Source organism: Puntigrus tetrazona, chromosome 13 (assembly GCF_018831695.1).
Source record: "Puntigrus tetrazona isolate hp1 chromosome 13, ASM1883169v1, whole genome shotgun sequence".
Lineage (NCBI taxonomy): Eukaryota > Metazoa > Chordata > Actinopteri > Cypriniformes > Cyprinidae > Puntigrus > Puntigrus tetrazona.
Genome location: NC_056711.1, coordinates 9,405,491 through 9,429,817, shown reverse-complemented (window position 1 = coordinate 9,429,817; position 24,327 = coordinate 9,405,491). Strand labels below are relative to the sequence as shown.

Below are 24,327 nucleotides of genomic sequence, written 5' to 3'. Positions count from 1 at the left end.
AATATCCATATTGTCCTAGACATGTCTCTGACCTCCAGGTGGCGCTCAGTCTTAGTCTTTTCAGCCTTTGTGAATGTATTTTCGCTGCTTTTAATTGTAAAACGTCGTACGCAAATGAAAACCAAAAAAAAAAAGTGATGGACGCCCAAGAAAACACCCGAGTACACCATCTGTTACTAAAGGTAATTTGTTTTCGTTTGCTTTAATTCATTTTGCTACATAAACAAGAACTAATTGAATCATTTGGTGAAGTGCATTCCTTCATTTCCTCCTTGATGAGATAAAAATCCCCTCTCAAGTGTTCATGCAGAGAGGAGAAGGATCTATTTTGAATATCCACAGGCAGTTCGGTTTTCAATCTGAGCATCAGAAAGCGTTTCACGGCTGTGTGAGTCACCGCATGCTAGCTCACTGATTTAGCTCGTGTAAATCATAGCATTGCGAGTGCATCCTAATGTGTGTTTACGGTCCATAAAGCAAAGCCAGTAATTATTCATATAAAATGTATATTATCACTTTTAGTGCTCACTTACAGAGGCACTATTTAATCCTGGCAGAGAGTCAGATATCCTCAAGTAACAGGTATTTACCATATGTTAGTCGGTCTGTACAGCTCAGAAATATTATTCCCCTCTTTTTTAAAAAAAGAACAATAACATGCCTGTCCACCACTCGGAGAAAATCTCCCTGCCTTCCTCGGCCGCTTCTAGCAAGCTCACAAAGGGTCAGGAAGATAAGGAAGCTCAGCAGTGCAGCTTTTAGAATAGCAAGACTTTCATCTCTGTTTTTTTTTTTTTTTTTTTAGAGTATTAAACTAAGAGTAAGCACGACAACTTTGAAATTCAGAGCAATTCAAACAAAGATAATTAAGTTATCATATCACAAGCCATGAGCTTCTATTTGTTGCTTTGCATTGAGTCGTGGAGATTGTTCTAATGAGGATGGGATTTAAAGAGAAATGTACACAGTAAAAGGCTGAATCGACCTGATCACATTAGGTCACAAAAACAGGTCATTTCTAAGGGTTAGAAAAGTATCTTCAGTGTAGTACTGTTCCGTCTGAATTGTCATATATGAACAGATTTTTTTTTTTACCAAAACATTACTTGTTTGGTCAAAAAATGCAGTAAATACTGTGAAATAGGATTCAAATTGTATTAAAAGTTTTCTATTAATGTTTACTAAAAGTAATACATTAAAGTATTTATTGATAAAGGTGAAATTTCAGCAGCCGTTACTAAAGTCTTCAGTGTCACGTGATCCTTAATAAGCATATTTCTAAATCTTAACTGTAAAACCCATTTGTTATTTCTAATTGCGTAATCTTATTTCTGTTTTTGTTATCAATGTCATGCTGTTTTTGCTGCAAACAGAGATCGGTTTTTTCATTTAAATTAAAGAACGGTATTTATTTACAACATTTTCAGAACATATTTGCATTCTTACATAAAAGCATTCTTGTTAAATAAAGTATTGGTACATTTAAAAAATAGTCTGTGTGTGTGTGTGTGTGTGTGTGTGTGTGTATTCAATATATATGCATATACATTATATACATAGACCATATCTTCAAATGAGTCTTTGCAATATATTGCTAACAATAGCTAATATTAGCTAATATTGCTGATATAAAGTTTGGTTAGCTAAAGTTACCTATTTATGAATGAACACAAAAACTGGTTCCATCACAGAAACTTTACATTTTATTAAGAGCAATGTACAGTACAAAACATCCACCTTAATTTAAATTAGACCAAATTTCATCCAATCTGGCTCTGAGGCTCCTGCATCCCTTAATGGGTTCTCATCGAGACCATGAGCTCCCTTTAGCACTCAGAACACCTCCGTGACTCCAAACAAACACATTTATGAGTGTCAAACGTCAAAGTATTGGCAAGAGTTAAATCCCATGAGCTCCCTGATCCTTACGGTCAAGACTCTGAGCTGCTCCCTCACTTTGCATTCTGTAACTGGGCCTTCCTAAACATGACTCTTTATAGTAATAATAGTGACCGCAGTCTCTCTTAGAGGAGGACTTCTGTAAATTCACACACATTGCACAGTGTCAACTCAGACCTCATGTTTCTGTGCAACCGTCCTGGTCTGAATATTTGTTTGTCTCCAGTGTTTGGAGTCCACAAGGCATCAATTTATCGTGCTGCAAGCTACATTATGACCAAGAACACACGGCACATCAGTTCAGTCGCACTGGGAAAATCCCGCTTCCCCTCCCTCCCCCCATCTATGCAGGAGAAATCTGGTGATTGGTGGACAGGGGCGGTTTGTTGTGAATTAGGGACTAGTCCGTCCGCCCTGGTGTTTTTTAACGCTGTTCTTAGGTGTGTGAAAGCCTGTCTATCTCTTCTGTCACACCTCCAGGGGGTTCTGGGGCCCCTCGGCCCCCTGCGGGGGATCTGGCTGGAGCCTGCAGATGGGCTTGTTGCACATGGGGCAGACGCTACGAATTTCCAGCCACTTCACCAGACACCTGAGCGGGAGACAAAGTGAAAAGAGGAGAGACGGGTTTGTTATGCATCAGTTATCTGTAGACTCAAGTGCTTTATGGCCACGTCACGAGATGATGGGCTGAAACTGCAGGATGTTTTTGAGCAATGAAAAGTCTGACAGGTGTTGTTCAAGGCTAATACTCATATTTAAGTTGCAGCGCCTTGGCAGCTTAATTTGTGGTTCTCGTTTTAGCGGCTCCGGCAACATTCAGTGCGTCAGGAATCTACATGCTTGAATGTTTTTGAAGGAATGTGTCGTTTTAAATGTTCGTGTTTTTTAAGCATCAGAATCCTAATGTTTTATTTTTCTGATAATACAGAAACATAATGTGAAATGTGAAGGTAAAAGCTCTTACTTCTTGTGAAATGCGTGAGAACAGGGGCACACTCCTAGTTCATCCCGGCTCCGAAACTCTTCCAGGCAAACTGCACAGGTCTGCTGCAGAGTGAAAGATGATGCATTAAAATTTTGTCTCATTTTACTGAATTATTTCATTTACGCAAATGCGATAATTAAACAATTTCAAACTATGTAAATACAATCATGTAGATAGCTGGCTAAAATGTAAAAACTCTTACACACCCTGTCTTTCCAAATCTTGTTGGAACAAAATATAAATAAATTATGGAGAATTAAGAAGCTTTTTATATAAAGAATATGTGAGTTGATGGATAGTCCTGGTTTACCTTTATTAAAAATCAGTATTCAGTTGTTAAGTGAAGTCAAAAAGGTTAGAAATGACATGAGCGTGAGTAAATTAAATAGGGCTTTATGTTTAGTGAACTAAAGGTATAATTTTGTGAGTTTCTTACTCCAAGAAGGCTCAACTTTTTCCCTGGACCTTTTAGAATGACCTGTAAGAAAAAAATACTTTATTAATAATATTATTTATAATTAGTATATGCATGTGCATGTATTTGTACACATGTGTGCACGTATGTATGTATAGTGTATGTATGTATCTAACAAATATATTTATAAATATTATAAATAAATTACCTCATTATATCCATATTGTTCTTGTGTGCCCTGTCGCCTCAGTCTGTGAAATATAAAAATGTAGCATTGCATATGTTAAAAAATGATATTTTCCTTCATATTCTTTTTCACTACAGCACCATATTAATGCATTCAGCTTATTAGTTTTTTTCCTTTGTTTTAAATTAGATTTTTATTTCTCTTTTTTTTTTCTTTTTTAATATATTGAAATGGACTTTTGTTATATTTTCACTTTGTTTATTGTGCCTGAGAATTTGCTATATGCTTAATACAGCTTCTTATCTTCATTTTTGTGAAAGTATCCACAGCACTTTCACTGTAGAAACCGCTATGTATAAGATACCTGAACAGGTAGCAACAGAAGATCATGCTCAACATGAAGATGAAGAGACCAATCCCAAGAATGATGACATAGACATTGAGTGGAAGACGGCCGCTGATGTCTGTGGTCATTTTGCAGAATTTCTCTTTAATCTGCGTCACATAGACATGCTGCAAGAGAGCAAACAAAAGCGTTTTTATCAACAATATTTGTTACGAGTTCATGGCGGGAGTCAAGACTGCTTAGGATTTATTTTTGCACATCTTTTTTTTTAATCAGTAAAATGAATACACGATTCGAATGGAATAAAAGCATAGACATTGTTTATTACTCATACATTATGATATCTCCATGCAAGTGGGCTGCATATTTCTTTTTGTCAGACCCTTGAAAGACAGCACACATCACTGTGATTCTCATGTGTACGCTTCTCGGTGGCCCTTGCATGCATATTGCATACTGTGAGCCTGCGGACTGTCCTCGTGTTTCTCAACTCCGTGTAACACTGCTCTCATTGTTGGACCTCGCTGAGCAGCGTGAACTTTTCACTGTAATACATCTTTTAAAACTGAAAAACAAGAGATGTCACAGTGGTGTCGGATGATGTGTTCAACAGATAAGTGCAAGAGCTTATCTTTCAAAATTTATTAGTATTTATTGTACAGCTTGGTAATAGATTGCAATGTAACTGTTAAAACGCGGCGAAATGTGGCTGTTAATGTGCACGTATACAATACAACAATTTCATGTAGTTTATTGCAGGACATTTGATGCTAGACCATACTATATCTTTGTCTTTGTTGTGATGGAATACCTGCGTTTTTCTATTAAGCTAGCTAGCTCGCTGTTTATTTACTTAATCGAGTCTTGTAGAAGTCCTCCAAAAGTCCTTGTTAAGTGTATCATGTTGACTTTGGGGTTCAAGCTATTTCAACACACATTGGAGAGTTTCCAGAGCAGTGAACATTATTTAGACAACAATGGTTTAACCTATATCTTAAGGCAATACATGTAAATAGCAACACAAAACCAGCATGGTGCTACAAGGCTTTTAGTTGTATCTGGGAGTGAAACGGTCATCTTAGAATCCAAAATGAACGGTAGAACGAATAGTGCTCTGGGCCCTCTGACAAAATATAAATGTTTTCAGAGGCATGTTGGTAAGTCTTTTCAAACTGCCATAGATCCAAACACTTAGCATAAAGAATAGACATCCACACTTCAGTGCACTGTGCTTGCCGACTGAAACAAAAGCAGACAAGAAACGTTCCTTTGTGCCGAAGTGCAACAGCAGTTGAAAAGAATACTGTTATGCTTGGCTACAAAAAAACAAATTACATTTATTTTAGATATATGCTTATATATGTATACGCACAGGTGCAGTAGATGCATATGCTCTTCAGTATGGTTAAAAAAGATCATTTTTGAAACATTGACATTTTGACACATATTTATAGCTAAAACGAAGCTATATCAATCAACAACTGAAAACAAAAATAAATGATGCTTGGAGGGCCAGTAGTTCCTAATAGCATGACAATGTAAACAGGTTAACAATCATTTAGTGTTCTTAATACTGTTTAAGAATTTAAATCTTTTAAACGCAAGTGATATTTTAATTTAGCATCTTATTTTCTCATTCTGTTATCTTAATTTTCTTACTGTATACAGATTTGCATTTTCAAAAAAAGGGGAAAAAAAGCGTTTGGCAACGAGAGTGAAGCCTGGCCAATTGTCTGAGCAGAAAGACAAACACTAGTGGTGCACCCTTTCTGCCATAAAGCCACCATCTGGTCTTTCTATGAGGAGTTCAGGGGGAGGCAAGACATGTGAAGGCCTCACCAACCCAGGCAGGAAGCACCATTTGGGGGGAAAACAATAATAAGTGACCTCAGGGTCGAACGCTGCCAAACAACAACACAATATTGTGCCTCACACAATAGATAAAGACACATAGCGTGTCTCTCTTGGCTGCGCGCAAGTTCAAGTCTCGGAAGAGAGTGTGCCAATCAGGAGAAAGGTAAAAAGGCTTGGGTTTTCAGGTGAAGGAGGGGGTGGATGTAATATAAGGAGGATTTTAGTTAAACATTGATAGAAAGCCAGTGGAAGGGTTGGGGGCTCTGTGAATAACACATGGTTATGGAGCTCTCCAGATTATGTAGCCGCTAGAAATGAAGGGATGAGGAGGAGGAGGAGGAGGAGGAGGAGGAGGGGGTTATGATTCATACTCACCGTTACACCACTGGATAGGTGCTAGATTGCTCCGCTATAGCAAACGATCCAGTAACTTGTGTCCAAGGAGACAGTGTTGAAACCGGGCCAAAGGAGTGGGCTGATCCCCTCACTCAAAACCAGATGAATAATACAAGTTTTACACTCCAAAAACTCCTACCACAAAAACAGGGCTTTGAATCTTCAGCGCCTCTGGTTAACACATTACGATCACCCACCAGCTCCTCACTGGTGTATGGAGGAAGGCTGGGTGATTCTGTTTTCTTTGTGTTGAAACATTTACAAAGCCAGGTCAGTCATTACTGAAACCTGTGTCAACACAGGAACAAATATCAACACCTACTTCTCGGTTTCTAAAATGTTTTGTTCGACCGCAGGCAAGTTAAAAGAACAAAACGAGCTCTTTTTTTCCAGCTTCATGATCCAAAACCAAGCGGCGGCACGGAATATGAAAATTTGCAACGTGTCTTCGACATCGACAACGGACCACCGTCTACCTTCCTCTTGACGTGAAGTAGTTGTCATTGGCTTTTTTCATTTTTTTTTTTTTTTTTACCTCTCTGTAGAGTCACGATAACAAAACAGCGAGAGAGAGAGACAATGTACGTTAAAGAGAGTCACAGATTTCTTTGTCTATCTTCAAAACATTGTCACAAGGCTCACCCCTCCTCGCCGTCAGCCACTTTCCTCTAGTCTTCTCGCTCAAGATTATCACCCTCGCGTTACAATCAAGCGTTTTCCCTGGTAACAAAGGAAGAGGAAGAGCGGTGGCACACAGCCGTCAGAGAGAGAGAGAGAGCTTGTCAGTGCAGCCCATTCAAAGCTATGTCTTCCTCACACCATCTGGTCTGGCTTCACCGCTGAAAAGACACAAAGGATAAAATACATTTTCCAGACAAAGTGATGAGATTCCTGTGTGTTTCCTGTCGCCTTTTTTCAGCAGCCGTGCCTCCACGTAATGGTGCCGATGACTTCTCTCCTGCTCAGTTTGTAAACAGATCTCTGCTCATGTGATTCGCTGTCTGGATCACAGCTCTCCTTTCACCCGCCCCCTCCTCGCTCTCCCCCTCTCCCTTTCTATCCTGTGCTCTCTCTCTTCATCCTACTTCTCTCCAGCTGAAGGCTATTAGGAGGTGACAGTGGCCAGGCGAGCAGACAGGCAGGCCGAGTCAGACTCTCCCTGACGAGTCCGTGTAAGACAAGGCTGGGAGGGGAATGAGGGTCGATTCACTTTGCTTGACTGGCAGACACCAAAACAGCAGGGGACTGCAGAGGGAAAACAGCGAGAGTGTGAAACGAGAGAACAATATACAGAACAGAACAGAACAGAATCAAAGGATACCGAGAGCAATCCTACCGTATTGCAAAAAATGAAAAAAAGGAACATGTGACAGAAGGAGTGACGCCAGTAACTTCGTCACTGCAAAAATAAATAAATAACAGCACAAATAAACAAAACGCAGCTAATTACTGTTTTCGTAACATAACAGATTTAGCGAGCGTTTTAACTATGCAACTGTTGATTCATGATGCACAATATCAGCGTGTTATGTAAAATGTGCTTTTGATAATTCTCAAGTTAAGCTCAGTCATTTGTAGCATAATGTTGACTCACTGATAAAAATGTTTGGCCTTGTCTTTAATTGAAAGTGTTTTTAAAAAGGCACTTTTACCTTTTTTACAATTAAAGTGAAATCTTTGCATGGTTTAAATGATTTTAATGTTTTCGGATGATTTAAAAGTAATGTGAAGCTTGTCATTTTATGAAACTACTTAAATTATTATTAATTGAAAGAATTAACTGAATTCATCTTAGAAATTTTTTGGTTTTAAGTATGTTTTTTGTTTTGTGCTATTTTTGTTTATGGCAGTGTACTGTCATGCCAACAAAGTTGCACAAATTGATACAACAACACAGAATAGCAATAAGTGTTAACATTGTTTACAAATTGTGGTTAATTAATTTGAACTAAGTTCAGCCAGGAATATTTCTTAAACACAAGAGAAAAAAAAGTTCTCTTCTCTGAGAAAATTCTGCAGTCACGTGAGCTTTTGATGTACATTTAAGAATTTAATTGGTAAATTAGTTTCGAATGCACTGGATGTAAACTCAGCAACTGAGAACCAACAAATCTTTCTCAGCTTCTGTGAACTGGGCCCATGATCAGATATCATGAAAGGATTCACTTCACCTCATCAACAGCTCCACCGTACAAAGATCAGTATTTTCCCTGTGCAAATCAATTACCATGTGATCACCTCTCATGGCTTCTGGAAATTTTATTTAAACAATGCTCTATTGATGCTTTCTTGTCCTACCCTTTGACAACCAGGTACCCTCACAAATCACTGCATGCTTGGCAATCATTCTCTGCCTGGAGGAACGCCCATCATTTGAAGCTGAAATTATCAAAAACCAAGCTGTTGTTCCTTCAAGCCAAGAAACACCCTTGCCAAGACCATGTCATTTCAATAGACAACTCAGCCATCTCACCCATGCAGAAAGGCAAGAATCTGGGTGTCACATTGGACAATGAGCTATCAACTGCAACCTCTACGTAATAACAAGAGCCATATCCTCCAGATTCCTCCTGCGAAACGTTTGCCAGACCATGGTATAGGCCCCAATCTGCTATCGTCTCAGCTACTGCAATGACTCCTGGCCAACCTCCCAGTGTGTGCAATCAAACCTCTGCAGCTCATGCAGAATGCTGCAGCCCGGCTGATATTCAACCTTCCCAAGTGCTCCCATGTCACATCTCCATGGCTTCCTGTCCCTGCTCAAATCAAGTACAAATCACCGTTCCAGTTTGCAAGGCGGTTCCTGTACCCTCCCACAGTTTTAGTAAACAGTTCTTAATAGAACCATTTTGTTCTTAGTGCAATTAACATTTTAATATTTTATTTTTACTACAAAGAACCAAATGTGCAATGAAAAGTTAATGGTTTGTCATGAAAGCATAGAATCATAGAGAGTAGGCTGCATCTGCGTTAGCCTGAGCAGGCTTCCTCTAATAAAAAAGCAATGCATTTAAAATACATTTATTTCAAACTAAGTATAGATAAAAATCTTGACATATCGCTCAAGATGTACTGATATAAAAATTTTAATGAAAATGTATTTAGGGTACGACAATGCACATTTCTTAATATTAAGTCTAAAATGTGTTTTGCAGATGAGGACTGTATGATCTTTGAATAATATTAACCTTTAAATACAAGACATTTAATGTGTACCTGAAGTATACTTGGAATAGTTACTTTACACACTTTAGCACAATCAAAATACACTTGTGTATCTTTATCTTTATCTGAAGTGTATCTTTAGTTGGGCTTTAGTATACTAGCACAATTAAAGTGCATTAAGTACATTAAATATTAGGTTTATAAAAATGTAAATGCATTTGTAGTATACTTTGCTTGAAATATATGTTTTTCAAATAGGATAAATATTCTATACTATATTCTATACATATTTTAGCACTAGGAAGAAATTGTTTGTATTTATACAGCAAGCATTTCTTTAATTGTAGATTGCATTACAAAAACATCAATTACTCATAGAACTAACTTCCAAGTATACTTTTCATTATGTTTTGTTTGAAATATGTTTTAGTGGGAAATATTATTAATTCATTAGACACTAATTTGTCAGCACTTTATTGTTTTTCATCTCATCCTGAGAATATCTTACATCATGTCTCTTAAAACAGATGCTAAATAGTTAATTGTGCGTTATCAAAACATGACCATTTAAGCTGCCAATAGCCTAAGCTAAAATAAATCATATTATCCTTAAAAAAAAAGAAACACTGAATTATAGCCTTCGGTGACAAATATCAACACAATACTCAAGCAACATGTTCACCATGAACGAACAACAAAAACAATAAATGAAAAATTCTGAATGTATAACAGATTGCACAATATGTTTTTCATTCATTCAACTAACAGTTGTTCTCTTTTGTGTACATGTCCCATTTGTTTAGACGGCTGTAGACCGGAGTGTTGTCGATCTCTCTGTACATGCAAACCCCAGTGATGCGGTTCCACTCCTCTCTGGGAATGACGCTCTTGATTCCCGTGCAGTCTTCTAGAAGCTTCTTCTCCTGCTCTTCCAGGGCCACAAAACCAAAGAAGCTCTTGACACATTCAGCAGCGTGGTATTTAGAATGTACTTCAGCCGTACGCTGGAACAGGTCTTGTTCGTTGGAACGATACTGGGTCCAGTACGCCTCCTGCTGATAGCCAAGGGTAGAGCAGCACGTTTTCAGACAGAGGAGGAGAAAGACACTGAGGGAGATGATTCCCACCAGCAGCCAGCCCAACAACTAGATAAAAGAAAAAAAGAAGAGGATGCACATTTCATACAACAAGACTATATTAAAGTAATGTAAAGTCCATAGTAAAGTAGCGCTTTGATACAATCTGTACTGTTAAAAGCTCTATATAAATAAAAGTGATTAATAAAGTGATAAATACCTGGGATTCATACTTTAGCTCGCGTTCAATCACTCTTGAGAAGTTCCTAAATAGGGCAGGTACATCACTACAAGGAAACCTGGCCATGATCTCTGGAGTCTTTTTAGTAGGAGGGAAATGATCCAAAGTAGAGGGGTCTACAAACTCACTTAAAGCACAGACATACGCCTCTCCTCTCAGGAGGGAAATAACTGACCAAGTGATCGGGGCAACAATTGCTCTCCCAAAAATGGAGCCCAGCAGAGCAAAAGCAGCAGACATTGATAGTTTCCGACATTTTCTGGTGCGGCACTCTGACACAATGTCCCAGGTATTCCGATTGAGCATCACCCCAATGACAAAAAAAGCCAGGGCTGGTACGCCAATGGCTGCCAGGCCGTACAGGTAGTTCTTCTTTGGTGCACACGGGCAGTTAAATGCAAAAATATTGTATATTGTTTGACTCGCTACTGTCCCTAAAGCTATCAAGCCATTGAAGATCACGACATCTTTACTCTTGAAGAAGAGCGCGACAAATTTAAAGTTTTCTGAGATGAGTGCAGCCATCTTCTCTTGATTTTTCTCAGTGTGAATTAATGCAGACTAAACAAAGTCTTTCAGAGAGTTCCTGTAAAGTAGCCCAAACCTAAAACACTGACAAAGACAGAAAAGGTGAAGAGTCTTCCTTTGTTATCTGACACCATCACACGAAAAAGCAGAAACAAACTCTAAAAACTAAGAGTATCGTAGATACATGAAAAAAAATGCATGTGTGCAAATCAGAAAATTATGAGATAAACATTCAATTCAAAGACCGATTTCATGCAAAAAAAGCTCTCTGAACAAAGAACCTTTTGGCAAGTCTTAGCACGACACTGAGCCTGAATTAGTAACTGAAAACATTCAGAAACGGAGAGACTTACATTCCATTGCAATGAGGTACAACCGGTCTCCCTGAACAGCCATAAAGTTTTACAAATATGTACAAACAGATGCGGACGGCAACAGAAGTCCTCAAAACAACTGCGTTTTCTGTAGGTAGCTCATGTTGTGTCGAAGCATTGAGGTCTTTCCTTCACTCTGTCGGTTGTGTGCATGCAGCACTGAATCATCAGCAGGAACTACATCTGGTTCCAGCCCCAGTGGAAAGTATGAGCATTTAACTAAAACAAGCTGGGCAAGATCATAAAGCGAATCACCTCCCCACATTAAGCAGAACATATCCTCTAAATTAGTTTGCCCTGTAATTATATTGCATGTTGGGACAAAAAATGAAAATAAAACAAAGATCAACACAAGGTATTATTACTGGTAATATACTGGCAAGAAACATTTATTGACACATAATGGCTCTTCGAAAAAAAACAAAAAAAAACAAGGCTTTTTTTCTGGTACTTGTGTTATGATTTGAAAATAATATAACTTACTCCAACGACGGCTCAAAGTACTATAGATCCCCTTAAGGGAAATTGTAGCTGGAAAAAATAGGCTACAGGATGGGCGGATCCTACTGGCGCTGTCTGAAATTTCATTATAAATGAAGTTGCTCTACTCTTTCCTTAAGTTCGGATCAGAAGGAAGGCCATGAATGAGCCATTAAGTGATTACAAATATAAATCTTGCTGTTGACATCAAAATATTCTTTCAAAAAATATAATATATTTGTAGAATATTTAATTGGACAGTTATTCAGTGATATCTTTCAGGAAGCATGAACTAGCATTTGTAACACATAATTTGAAGTTGCCGAATAGTACAGAACACTGCGTGCGCCTTGCAGAAGAACATGTTTTGGTTGAGCTTTAAAACTTTACAAGTCAGATGAGCCTCTGTGGAAGAAACGCAACCAAAACACAAGCTCAAGATATAAAAAGTCTACACTAAGCGGATCGCAAACTGATACAGCTGAATATTGTTAATTTGGCTAATCAATAGGTTTATAATTTTAAAATTATAATATCCTTGACAATAACTGTTACAGCATGCTCTATATTGATTTAAACAAAGCTGTGCTTATGAAAACTACAATAATATGCATTATATGGATGTTACATGAAAATAAATTATAAAGATACATTTTAAATTGTGGCACCGTGGTAAATAAGAGTTGATTTTTGAAAAGTTGCAGGTTTGAATGATCCAACAGCCATCATCAATACAGCCTTTAACATTGTCCAGAAATATTGTTTCTATGTTTGTATTGGGTCTTGATTTTGTTCACATTATTATTTAGCTTTGTGCTTCTAACACTGATATTCAAAATAGATAGCATTTATTATAAGCAAATTAAGCATTATTTTTGAATGATCTGATTTTTAAAAAAACCCAAACATTTTCATTAGAAAAAAAAAACAATCACCAGCTTTTTGTATTTAATTTACTGAACATAATTATTTCTTACGCAGCTTTGGTTTTCCTTTATGGTCTGTGTGGCACACATTTCTGGGGTGTTTCTTATTATTAGACGCTAATTTGTCAGGCTCAAAGGATAAAATGTTTATTTCTTTGTTAATTCCTTAACAGTCATGTTCATTTGTGTACATGGCCCATTTGTTCAGGCGGCTGTACACCGGAGTGTCCTCGATCTCTCTGTACATGTAAACCCCAGTGACGCGGTTCCACTCCAGTCTGGGAATCGAGCTCTTGATTCCCTTGCAGTCTGCTAAAAGCTGCTTCTCCTGATCTTGCAAGGACACAAAACCAAAGAATTTTTTGACATTTTCGGCCGCGTGGTATTTAGCATGCACTTCAGCCGTGCGCTGGAACAGGTCTTGTTCGCTGGAGCAGTACTGGGTCCAGTACGCCTCCTGATGGTAGCCAAGCGGAGAGCAGCAGTTTTTCAGACAGAGGAGGAGAAAGACACTGAGGGAGATGATTCCCACCAGCAACCAGCCCAAAAGCTATATGAAAAATGGAAAAAATGAATCTTGTGCATATCAGAAGTGTCGTAACTACAATTAGGAACTGGACCACCACTGTGAGAAATGACAAGTACCTGGGATTCGTACTTTAACTTGCGTTCGACCTCTCCTGAATAGTTCAGAAATGGAGAAGGCACATCTTTGCATGGAAACCGGGCCATGATTTCTGGACCAGGCGTAGCTGAAAAGAAGTCTGCCAAGAACGAGGGGTTCATGAACTCACTGAAAGCACAGACATACGCCTCTCCTCTCAGGAGGGAAATTACAGTCCAGGTGACAGGAGCAACCACTGCTCTGCCCACGATGGAGCCCAGCAGAGCAAAAGCAGCAGTCACCGATAATTTTCTGCATTTTCTGGTCCGGCACTCTGACACCATGTCCCAGGTATTTTGATTCAGCATTATCCCAATGACAAAGAAAGCCAGGGCTGGGACGCCAATGGCTGCCAGGCCGTACAGGTAGTTCTTCTTTGGTGCACACGGGCAGTTAAAAGCTAAGATGTTGTATGCTGTCTGACCAACCACCGTTCCTAAACCAATGAGGCCGTTGAAGACCATGACATCCTTACTCTTGAAGTAAAGTGCTATAAATTTGATGTATTCTGAGATGAAAGCAGACATCTTATTTAAAAATGGGAGTAATTCTTTTTCTCTTTTTCTTTTCGCCGATGGTGATTATTACTGTAAACTAACCCTAAAACCTGTCAAAGACAGATGTGCAAGTAAGTTCTTTATGGTTGACACGGTTATACATAAAAAAAGGGGGGAATCAAAAACAGCTTCATTATACAATTTTTAAATTAACAATTTAGTCGTACATTCAGTTCATAAAAGCAATTAATTGGGAAATTTCCTCAAGCATGTTTGTGCCAATCAAAATTAATCACCAAAAACCAACTATCACCTGAAAAACCAAAAGATTGGTGAAATGAAGACTTACATTTCATCGCCAGGGAGTACAAATGGTCTTGCTGAACGTCCACAAAGTGTTGCATTTATGTACAAGCAGAAGCAGATAGTAAAAACAAAAACCTGTCTGTATGTATCTGTGTTTGTTGTGGTCAAAAAGTGAGATCATTCCCTCGCTCTGTCTGTTATGTACATGCAGCAGTGAATCACCAACAGCAATTACAACCTGGTTTCAGCCCCAGTGGAACTAACAAGCGTTTAACTAAAACAGGTTGGGCTAAAGTACATGAGAAAGATCAGACACATGCGCAGAAAACAAAAACAACTCTCTCTCTCTCTCTATACACATAAATGTCGTTCAACAGATTGTTTAAAATTCCTCGAGACCCAGTAAATATGGATATGACAGTTGCAATTCATTTTTTTGTATGTCCCAATTATCTGACACTCCTTTTCCAGGAGAGTAAATGTTCTGAAGTGACACCCATTGTGATTCTCAACCTTTCAAATATTCAATGCCAATTTACAGAAATTGGGATAGTGTTCATACACATAATAAGTAACTAGACCTAGTTACAAATTTAAATAATTACATTTAGAATTTCTGAAATTTAGGGAACAAACGTATTTATTTTACCTCATTCTAACATAATATTTTTGTCTTATTTTTAATATTTTTAATTCGTCTTCCTATAGGGCCCGGTACCCTTGGTTGAAAGCTTCTGCTTTAAGACATCCTAAAATCATACACATAATAATTTATGCGTTAGTAATAAATACTGCTGCTTTAAACTTCCTAGCACAACTAAATATGTTTGCTAGTGAAAGGTGAGCTCAAGACCACCAGGTGCTGGAAACTCAACAGTCTGGCCTACTAAGCAAGCTACACAGTTGCTATCGCTAACTGCTAACTGCTATCACAAGATGTCTGCGTCTGCTGGAAACATAATTTAAGATGTGGCAAACTACTTTGATCACTTTAGCAGCCATAGTAACTTACTATTAGTAGGCGAGGCTAAATACTGTAAAAATGACCTCCGGAGTGACGCTAGCAGCTGCTGATATGTCCTTGATATCCTATGACTGATTAAATTAACAAACTCCTCCTGAGTTTAAGCCGTAACTTAATTTTAGCAAAGCTTAGTTGCATAATCAGTGAATAAAAAGAGTGACATTCCTTATTAACATCATTAACATCATCATTATATAGTTATTGTCATATTGGTCACACCGCATGCTGCTTTGTGTTGTCACAGAAAACCCCATATGATCCTGTTACGTTCTCATTTATTTCTAGTAACAAACAACATTGTTTTATAATGGCTGGATGCAATGACTACGGGGTCTCGGAGGACATCAAATAAGAAATGGCAGGCGATAAATAGAAATCGGATCTTGAGAGCGAGTACTGCTATAGCAGACTAAGATTAAAGTGTGAAGTCAGACTTTGGAGTAGTATGCCACAGCTGTGTTTTTTACAGGCGTGTGAGTGTAGCGCTCATCCGAGAGGCTGAGAGTGTCAAAGTGGGCGTGTCCGTTCATACTCCTGTTTTCAGCGTGTTTGTTCAGGAACAGCGCGGGTTTACACGTGTGCCAGTTCCACAGGACTTTATTCATGTCGTCTTCTTTACGGATCCCGAGAAGCCTTTCCTCGTCGCTTTTCTGCTTTTCCCCGTCCTCGTCTTTGTTGCCTTTCCCTTTCTTCGCGGGCAGCTGGAACTGCGTAACGATTTCGCCGCTGATGCTCTCGAAGTATTGCTGTATGCAGACCTTGGCGAAGCTCTTGGCGTGCTCTTTGCACGTTTCGTCGAATAATTTGCGCTCTGTATCGATGTAGTGCGACCAGTATTTGGTTTTAAGAAAAGCGGCTTGTGTAAAACAAGGTCTTATCGCCCTTATCAGGAAGGCTGCTATAGTTATTACCATTAAAAAGGTCCATCCACAGGCCTAAAAAAAAACAACAACAACAAACATTGCAACAAATTAATAAAAAAAATTAAAAAGAACGTTTTCTATATATATTTTAGAACTTTATATAATATTTTTAATTATAAATAATTTAATAATAAACCTAATAATAATAAACCTGTTGTATATCTGTGAAGAGTTGTTTTTAAATCGAATGAAACGCATCACATTTCTTCTTAAATGTTTGACGTGTAAGCGCGTCGAGGTTTCTATAGGCGTGTGAATATTTCATGAGGTAAGCACCAAAACATTTTATAATTGGCTGCTTGACGATTAACAAAAAAAAAAGAAGCATATTCACGCTTGACACCATCATTGGTAACAACCCACAGGTGCGTAGGCTACTAAAGTCTTTCGAAATGACGTTCGCCAAATTCTACAACATTTTAGAAACCCCAGTTTCATCATTCGGTTTTGAAATAATGTCATTACCTGTGACAAACAGCGAATATATCTAGTGGCCGCCTCTCTGGAAATAATCTCATGCCCGTCGAATACGTCTTTGCATGGGATCTTTGCTTGTAATTTCAAAACCTCCCTTTTGGATAGGCTTTGGTAGCTCTCGTTGAAGAACACGGATAAATCCGTCGTGGCGCTGAAAGCGCACAAGAAGCTTTTGCCATCCATTAAAGTCACTGCTACCCATACAGCCGGAGCGATGAGAGCGCGCTGCGTCATGGAGCTGAACATGTAGCGCAAGACCGCCGGGTCTTTCCTGCGTTTTCCAACCGGTCTCTTCCATTCCTCTGTTAACACTGAGATGTTGTTGTTAAGTACGTATCCAAGTAAAAAGAACCATATTGGCGGAACGACAAGGATGCCGATGCCATACGCGTAATTGTAGTCTGGGAGACAAGGACAGGTGAACTCAAAAGAGGAATACATCTGGGCGCTTGCCAGGGCCATGATCCCACAGATGCCATTCATGAAAGACTCTTGGTTGGCTTGCAGGAACTGGACCATAATTCGAAACTTATCCATTTTTAAAAAGTCGGCTCACCCTTTAAAGCAAAATAGTAGTTCAGATTAGTACAGTTGAGCAATAATGATAAACCTTGTTATAATAATCAAAACTTACTGTGTTGTCAGAGAGAAAAAGAGAGCAAGACTGCAGGAGCAGAGTTGAGTTCAAAGTGATCAAAGGTTCACCAGGTCTCTTCAATGCATGGATGCACATGAGTGACAGGCCCCTCCTTTAAAGGCTCTAACACATCCTCAGCTAAATAGTTGGGTGTGATTGTTGTCCTGGCATTGTGCCCCCAGTGCTAAAACTGTTTACTGCTAAGAATAATACACATAACTACAAGCCAAAATATCTCTTACTTGTATTGTGTGTAAGTTTCAAAACACAGTAACAAAGAATGCTAACCGATAAACATGTTTTATTAATCAATATTGTTAATAGATATATTTATATACACACACAATATATATACAAATTCATATAAAACAAATTTCTTCAGGTGTTGCCAGGGTTCTGTAGTAATTTGCATCCAAGCCTTGTCCATGAGGTTGTTGTGTAATGTGTGTGGAAAGAGACATGCAAAAATACACAAACTAAATCCCAGCATATTCAAACGAACAAGCATGCAGGCGCTCGAGGAAGGTTAAAACAAGGCTTTCTGAACATTACAATTGAAAAATGTTTGGGTTCTACATTCTATGAAGAGGAAACATTCTGCATTCAGGCATCACTGCACCGGAATCCCATTGCAATATTGATGAAGACAGAAATTATACATAATTATTATATATCCATTCCACCAACATGCAAGCTTTTTAAGATTAACTGAAATAACGTTAAATAGTCAATTAGTTCTCAAATTATTACATTTCTAGGGGCAACATTTTTTCAACATCTTTATTAATATTTCACAACTGACAATAATTCTAATTTAAGAGGTATTTTTTATTTTATGACTTTTTTTTCCCCAACAGCTTTACACTTCAGAGAACAATGCCTTTCCATTAATATCTTCCCACGTGATACACACTTTGGGCTTATAGGCCATCCTGGTCACGTCCAGTTCTGGTTTGCACTCATACCAGGTTTGCAGCAAGTGGTCCACCTGATCATGCCTGGTTATACCATGCAGACGCTCCTCTTCTTCCTCCTCTTCATACTCATTACGGATCGTGCTGGGTCTGAATGCGCTTGAGAGTGGCATCCTCACAGTCACATCCTCTCGCATGCTTTCAAAGAACTGCACCACGCATTTTCTGGCAAAATCTCTGGCATGAAGGACACAGGTCTCATCGAAGAGCTTCTGCTCGATGTCCAGGTAGTTGCTCCAGTAGCGTGTCTGCAGAAAAGTGGCGTGATTGAAGCAAGGCTTTAGGACACGACCAACAGTGCCCAAAAAAATGAAGAAGAGGAGGATTGACCAGCCTATTGCCTTTGAGAAGAAAATAAATTGTACAAGAAGAATAGATGAATCATATGGCTATGCAAAGCATGAAAGGATTTTAACCACCTACAGATTTGCTAAAGGTTTGTTCCTGTCAACTTTGTACAGCTCAATCTTACTTAACAGCTATCAAGTCAAAAGTGACATTGACATCATGGCTCTTTGACTAAAGACAATGTGAGCCTTGAAAAAAATGTGCCGAAAAATGTGAGAAAGCCCATTCACCTGAGAGTAACAACGCACGTAGCGTGAGACAGCTTTCCGAAAACTGCTGTTCTTGAAGATGACGTCTTCTTTGCAAGGCACCTTAGCCATGATCTTGATCAATTCCAGGCCAGTGCTGTTTGGTATTCCTGTAAAATATTTAGGGTCTACGTTCATACTAAATGCGCAGATGAAACATTTTCCATCCAAGAGTGTCATCAGGATCCAGACCATGGGGGCGAGAAGGGACCGTTGCAACATTGATGACAGCAAAAACCTGGAAGAAGAAGAATATAAGTATTTTGGTAGCACTTTATTTCACAGTCCTATTCCTCATGTGCACATGTGCTTATTAATGTAATAACATAAACTGTACTAACCCTACTACATTTAGTTACATTATTATCTGTACTGTCTTAGGTAGGTATATTGTAAGTAAATGCACGTATACTGTAAAATGAAGTGCAACCAGTATTTTTATATGAGTAATAGCCTAATATTATTTGGCTTTAAACGTACTTTACCACTGCTGGATTTTTTGTCCTCCTGCCCAGGGGTCTAACCCACTCCTCCATCAGCACCCCAGTATGGCGATTAACTAACACTCCCAAAAGGAACAAAATAACTGGAGGAACGAACATGACCCCTAGTGCGTACATCTTATTGTATTGCGGTAAACAGGGACAGTTGAAATCAAAACTTGTATACAACTTGACGCTTATCAGTGACAATACTATACAGATACCATTGGAGATGGACTCAGAATTCGACTGGAAATACTGCAGAACCAACTTTAAACGATCCATTTATTAGTTTAGGTTATCGCTATAAAAGGCTGCAGATAAGAGGCTACTTATCTGATATCTGACCGCCAAATACGCCGTTCAAATCTGCGCCGTTCAAGTCTGCCAAAAAGACGAAAAAGAATAAAAACCTAGTTTAGAAATGGTTAATTTAACCTAAAAATAGTAATTACTGTATGGATCACGTGTAAATGAACGTTTCACGGATATCAAGCATCTCTCGAGCTCTGCGTGCTGAAGTGTGACGGGTTCACCTGTAGGGCGCGCGCACCTGCTTCCTTTAGCCACACCCAAATGCGCGCACGAACACCTGCCTTTAAAACTAGCTAAAACGGGTTTGCTGTCCTCCCTTTGAGTAGTCGGATGATGTAAAATGTTTCATAAATTTAGATATTTCTTATATTTTTCTCAAAGCGCTCCTTCCCTACCTAAAGAATATGTTATAGTCGGTTTGATGAATGGATTTAACTTTTTTCTTTATTTGACAAACTCTAATATCAAAGTTTTATTATAGGTGTGTCGTGCGTAACAAGCTACTGAACTTCGGTCAGGTAGCGACCTCGTGTGGGTACATTTATCATCCGCCTAGTAGTCACTAGCAGCTGCGTTCTCCAAAAGAAAGGGAAAGAAATATCAAATGTAATATAACATGCTTTTCCTAAATAGCGCTGTGTACGTTTATTTTTGTAATTGCATGTAGCCTACACACACATAGGCACAGTCGATGTAATTTGTCCAAACTTTACTATTTCTCGCGCGTGTGCGTCTGACATGTTGACTCGAGAGCGGGACTGACCCACGTGCTTTTTTTTTACAGAGGAGCGAAAACGGCCCCATCGGTCACTTCCTGGATGTGAGAGCAGATGAGGAAACAGAGTAACGGTACCGCAGCGCTTTCTCTTGTGTCGGTTCAGTAGGCCATCGTTCTCAAACAATGAACAACGCTGGATAACTCTTAACTCTTGGATTACAGTGTAAGTTACTATTCTGTTCTTGGTGTGTGTTTGTGTGTATATGAAAAAAGACTCGGCGCTAGTAAAAGCCATTTCTTGTTATTCACATTAACAGCTGTGATTAAAATGTACAAAAATAAATAAAACACCCTCGAAGACGTCGTTAAGAAAATACGCAGTTGTATCGATTAAAAGAAGTTGCTCTGCCTTTAAGTGGTTAGTTTCTTGCGTCACCGCCCTCTACTCGTTTCACTCGCTCTGCTGAGAATAAATTTAGCATTGACTCGGTCACGTGCTTACAGATATTTCCTCTGTAATAGTGTCTAACTATCTGTAGATTTCTCTCTGTTCAATGAGTAAATTGTTGTTGTCTACGCTGCGTCCTTTGGTGCTTGTAGACTGCGGGAATCTTTGCAGCTTGCGCCACTCAAACATTATTAGTCTACTACCTATCGTTATGCACTGTTTAAAAACTTTTTGTTGTTATTATTTTGTTACTGTTTAGCTTGGTGTATGACGCAGTAGCATGTAAATTTTAATTTGTTTTATGTAAACTACTTAAAAAAATAAGGCCGGAACTGAGGGAAAATAAGTAGAACCATAGAGCCATTAATTCCTTTTTTATTCTCTGTGGGGTTTAATTAACATGTAAATACGAGACATGTAAATAGAGCTTAAACACTCCATTTTTGTTACTTATAATAACTTGGATGAGACTGAATGAGAATATTTGCTGGCCTTCTCGTCATAGAGAGTCAAAATAAACGACACAACTGAGGAATAAAATTAGACGGGTACAGGTTTTAGTGAACTGCAGGATCACGTCACAAGATTGACAAAAGTTGCCTCTAATGTTTTAAAAAACAATCGCAGGATACCAAAGTGTGCCGTATTCGTGGAATGTGCCAGTAGCTTGTAGCGTGTATAAATAAGGAATTTTATCTGCCTCATTCCAAGAATCACTCCAAGTGCCACATTATAAATAAACCAATTACATAACATCCTCCTCAGTGTATATGAGGCTCCTTCCAAAGATTTAGTCAAGGCAAAATACATTAAAAAGAGATGAGACCGCACCACAGTTTGTTTGTTTTTTACCCGAATTTCAAGTTAGCCCCGATATAATTAAAACATTTTTAATTCTAGTTTTCAGTGGATACTTTTATTTGGATAGTTATCTTGCTGGTTTAATTTATGACATTTAACAGTGTTTATCTGACTTCCTTCCCCAGTGCAGGACACTCGTTTGTATCACAGTTAAAAAATAACCACTGTGAAGAATGATATGTTTCCACTAAATTTAGAAGATGCATTTTGTTTCAGGAAGCTCTTATTAATCAAAAAATGTGTGTTTTCCTAGACACACAGTGAAGGATGCAAGGTGCTTTCGCACGGGTTTGCATGGTGGTAGTAGCCGCTATCCTCAACCACCCGCTGCTCTTTCCTAACGAGAACACCACCATCCCTGAGCAAGATGACGAGCTCCTGACCCGGATGAAGGAGCACCAAGAGAAGCTGGAGGCCGAGCAGAAGCGCCTGGAACAGGAGATCTCACAAACAGAAACAGCCCAGACGGATGATCGGGACAGTTACAGCTGGTACTTTTGGAGCACTCTCTGCCTAGTCATTTTCTTCACCATCGAGGTGTGCAGGCAGGATATCATCCCTACGGAAATGCCAGACTCCGCGGAAGATGAAGATGGAGATTCCAGTGTCGAATATCTCAGCGCTAAGACTGTAGCCCTAGATAAATGTGTTCTAAGCAACTTCTGCAAGACCCGCTTCCATCCTTTCATCCACGAGAGTGGGAGAGTGCGAGAGTTTATCGAGGGCTTTGCAGATGATCTTCTCGAGGCTTTGAGAAGTGTTTGCGATCGAGATTCTGACCTGGAGGTCGAGGAATTTGTTGGTATAGGGAGCATGTTTGAGTCCTGGAGCGTGTCTAAACCTCCCACATGTGACCTCATTGTGCCTTTTGCTCCTCCACGGCCGTTCAGCTTCCAGTTTCAGCTCTGGTGTGACCCCTCCACTGAAATTCCACTCGACATGCAAGGATGTGGAAGGATTAAACTGATAAAACCAGGTGGAAGTGGCACAGACTGTCTTTGTGGCTCAGCCAATCTCGGTGATGATATGCTGTGTCTGCTTCACAATAGACATGAGAGCGAAAAGCTTGAGGAACACACACTGGTGGAGCTCCTCTGTGAGAAGAACACCTCGTTTTTGTTGAAAGATCAGATCATGAGATGGTTCCAGATCTCGGTGAGCAAAGCGTGGGGACAGATCTCCCATAAGTACGATTTTGAGCTGGCATTTCGGAACCTGGACTTCCCTGGAGCTCTGAAAATCAGATTTAGGTCTGGAAAGACCATCATTCTTAACATCACCCCTGCCGTACAGTTTGAGGACACGGATGCTTTCCTCATCTCTCACTTCCCATCTGACACTAGTAACTCTTCAGACATTCACTGGCAACTCTCACTAACTGTTTATGAGAAGAACCTGCTTAAACATCTAGCAAAACGACTTCCTGCAAATTCGTGTCATGTTCACTGTCTTCAGATAGTTTGTTTCTTGCACAAAAAGCAGACGGCTTTGACTGGGAGAAGCGCCCTTTCCGATTACCATATAAAGACGGCGCTTTTGCATCTGCTGTTGAGTAAACGTGCTGCGATGTGGCAGCCGCAGAATCTCGATCACAGATTACGAGATCTGCTCAGCTTTCTGCAGCAAAGCCTGGAGGAAAAGAGACTATATCATGTTGTTGTTGGGAACCCTCGCATCCCAGTGGAAATTCTGGTTCCCAAAATAATCCGTACTGCAGAACCGATAAACCTGTTTAGGTCTCTTGTATTACAGAGGCACATATATGCCAAAATGGAGGAGCATTTTCAGGAGATGGTCAAAAATACCTCCGTGCTTGTTCAGGAATACACCCCACACTTTTCTAATGGTTACGTGAGACATGAATTTAGCTCGACAGACCAGACATAGACTTACTCACTGCTCTGGCTGTGAGTGCAGGGGAATTTTACAGCCTAATTGCATAATGACGTCATGCACTTCAAATGTAAGCAACATGTTAAGCATTGACTGTTTGTGGTGCTATGAGGATATTTGGGTGTTTCTTTAACTTTGGGCATATATGTTCCAGGGGCCAAATTTCAAGTTTTACATATTTGTTAGATGTAGGTGATGTTAAATCAGTCTTTTTTAAACATTTAGTTGTATTTCTTTACAAAATTTTATAATATATATATATATATATATATATATATATATATATATATATATATATATATATATATATATATATATATATATAAAATTCATTAAAAAAAAATTGATTTTATTATTATAAGAGTGAATTATTTAGTAATTGAATGAAAAACTATATATATATATATATATATATATATATAGATAGATATATACACACACACACACACACTTTACAACTCATTTTGGTGTAATTTTTACAAACAATTAAACTTTGCACTAATAATAATTGCAAATGTTAGTTTTTGTTTGTTTTTAACAGTGTTCGTTTAAAACATGCTGGAGTTCAAGTAAGATAAATGTGTGAAGAAAATCTAGGTAGATATCACCTAATAGCAGGTATTTTTATTATCATGCATCA

The 24,327-nt window shown here is 38.8% G+C and overlaps 6 protein-coding genes across 7 annotated transcripts; 1 reads left to right on the top strand and 5 right to left on the bottom strand.

Moving 5' to 3' along the window:
- Positions 1–1,680: 1,680 nt before the first annotated feature.
- si:dkey-51a16.9 (RING finger protein 122) lies at positions 1,681–7,342 on the bottom strand. Of its 2 annotated transcripts, none has more exons than XM_043256019.1 (6): positions 6,062–7,342; positions 3,851–3,999; positions 3,508–3,550; positions 3,321–3,362; positions 2,864–2,946; positions 1,681–2,488 (listed from the first exon to the last, which is right to left on the bottom strand). In XM_043256019.1, the coding sequence occupies exons 2-6, from the start codon at positions 3,958–3,960 to the stop codon at positions 2,368–2,370; spliced, it is 399 nt and encodes a 132-aa protein (XP_043111954.1). In that variant the 5' UTR covers positions 3,961–3,999; positions 6,062–7,342; the 3' UTR covers positions 1,681–2,367. The 2 variants fall into 2 exon arrangements, with proteins under 2 accessions (XP_043111954.1, XP_043111955.1); XM_043256020.1 differs by lacking the exon at positions 6,062–7,342 and adding an exon at positions 4,167–6,055.
- A 2,000-nt stretch (positions 7,343–9,342) lies between these two features.
- LOC122356913 (calcium homeostasis modulator protein 2-like) lies at positions 9,343–11,659 on the bottom strand. The gene is made up of 3 exons (XM_043256018.1): positions 11,446–11,659; positions 10,544–11,176; positions 9,343–10,392 (listed from the first exon to the last, which is right to left on the bottom strand). Exons 2-3 carry the CDS (start codon positions 11,087–11,089, stop codon positions 10,009–10,011), a joined length of 930 nt encoding a protein of 309 aa, XP_043111953.1. The 5' UTR covers positions 11,090–11,176; positions 11,446–11,659; the 3' UTR covers positions 9,343–10,008.
- A 1,301-nt stretch (positions 11,660–12,960) lies between these two features.
- LOC122357057 (calcium homeostasis modulator protein 2-like) lies at positions 12,961–15,477 on the bottom strand. The gene is made up of 2 exons (XM_043256239.1): positions 13,518–15,477; positions 12,961–13,422 (listed from the first exon to the last, which is right to left on the bottom strand). The coding sequence occupies exons 1-2, from the start codon at positions 14,061–14,063 to the stop codon at positions 13,039–13,041; spliced, it is 930 nt and encodes a 309-aa protein (XP_043112174.1). The 5' UTR covers positions 14,064–15,477; the 3' UTR covers positions 12,961–13,038.
- Positions 15,478–15,621: 144 nt separating this feature from the next.
- calhm1 (calcium homeostasis modulator 1) lies at positions 15,622–17,468 on the bottom strand. Its single transcript, XM_043256237.1, has 3 exons — positions 17,398–17,468; positions 16,752–17,320; positions 15,622–16,298 (listed from the first exon to the last, which is right to left on the bottom strand). The coding sequence occupies exons 2-3, from the start codon at positions 17,298–17,300 to the stop codon at positions 15,792–15,794; spliced, it is 1,056 nt and encodes a 351-aa protein (XP_043112172.1). The 5' UTR covers positions 17,301–17,320; positions 17,398–17,468; the 3' UTR covers positions 15,622–15,791.
- A 229-nt stretch (positions 17,469–17,697) lies between these two features.
- On the bottom strand, positions 17,698–20,067 carry calhm3 (calcium homeostasis modulator 3). The gene is made up of 3 exons (XM_043256238.1): positions 19,451–20,067; positions 18,953–19,208; positions 17,698–18,715 (listed from the first exon to the last, which is right to left on the bottom strand). The coding sequence occupies exons 1-3, from the start codon at positions 19,735–19,737 to the stop codon at positions 18,260–18,262; spliced, it is 999 nt and encodes a 332-aa protein (XP_043112173.1). The 5' UTR covers positions 19,738–20,067; the 3' UTR covers positions 17,698–18,259.
- Positions 20,068–20,286: 219 nt separating this feature from the next.
- Positions 20,287–23,917, top strand: LOC122357054 (inositol 1,4,5-trisphosphate receptor interacting protein). Its single transcript, XM_043256236.1, has 3 exons — positions 20,287–20,373; positions 20,552–20,708; positions 22,048–23,917. Exon 3 carries the CDS (start codon positions 22,062–22,064, stop codon positions 23,679–23,681), a length of 1,620 nt encoding a protein of 539 aa, XP_043112171.1. The 5' UTR covers positions 20,287–20,373; positions 20,552–20,708; positions 22,048–22,061; the 3' UTR covers positions 23,682–23,917.
- The last annotated feature ends 410 nt before the right edge of the window (positions 23,918–24,327 follow it).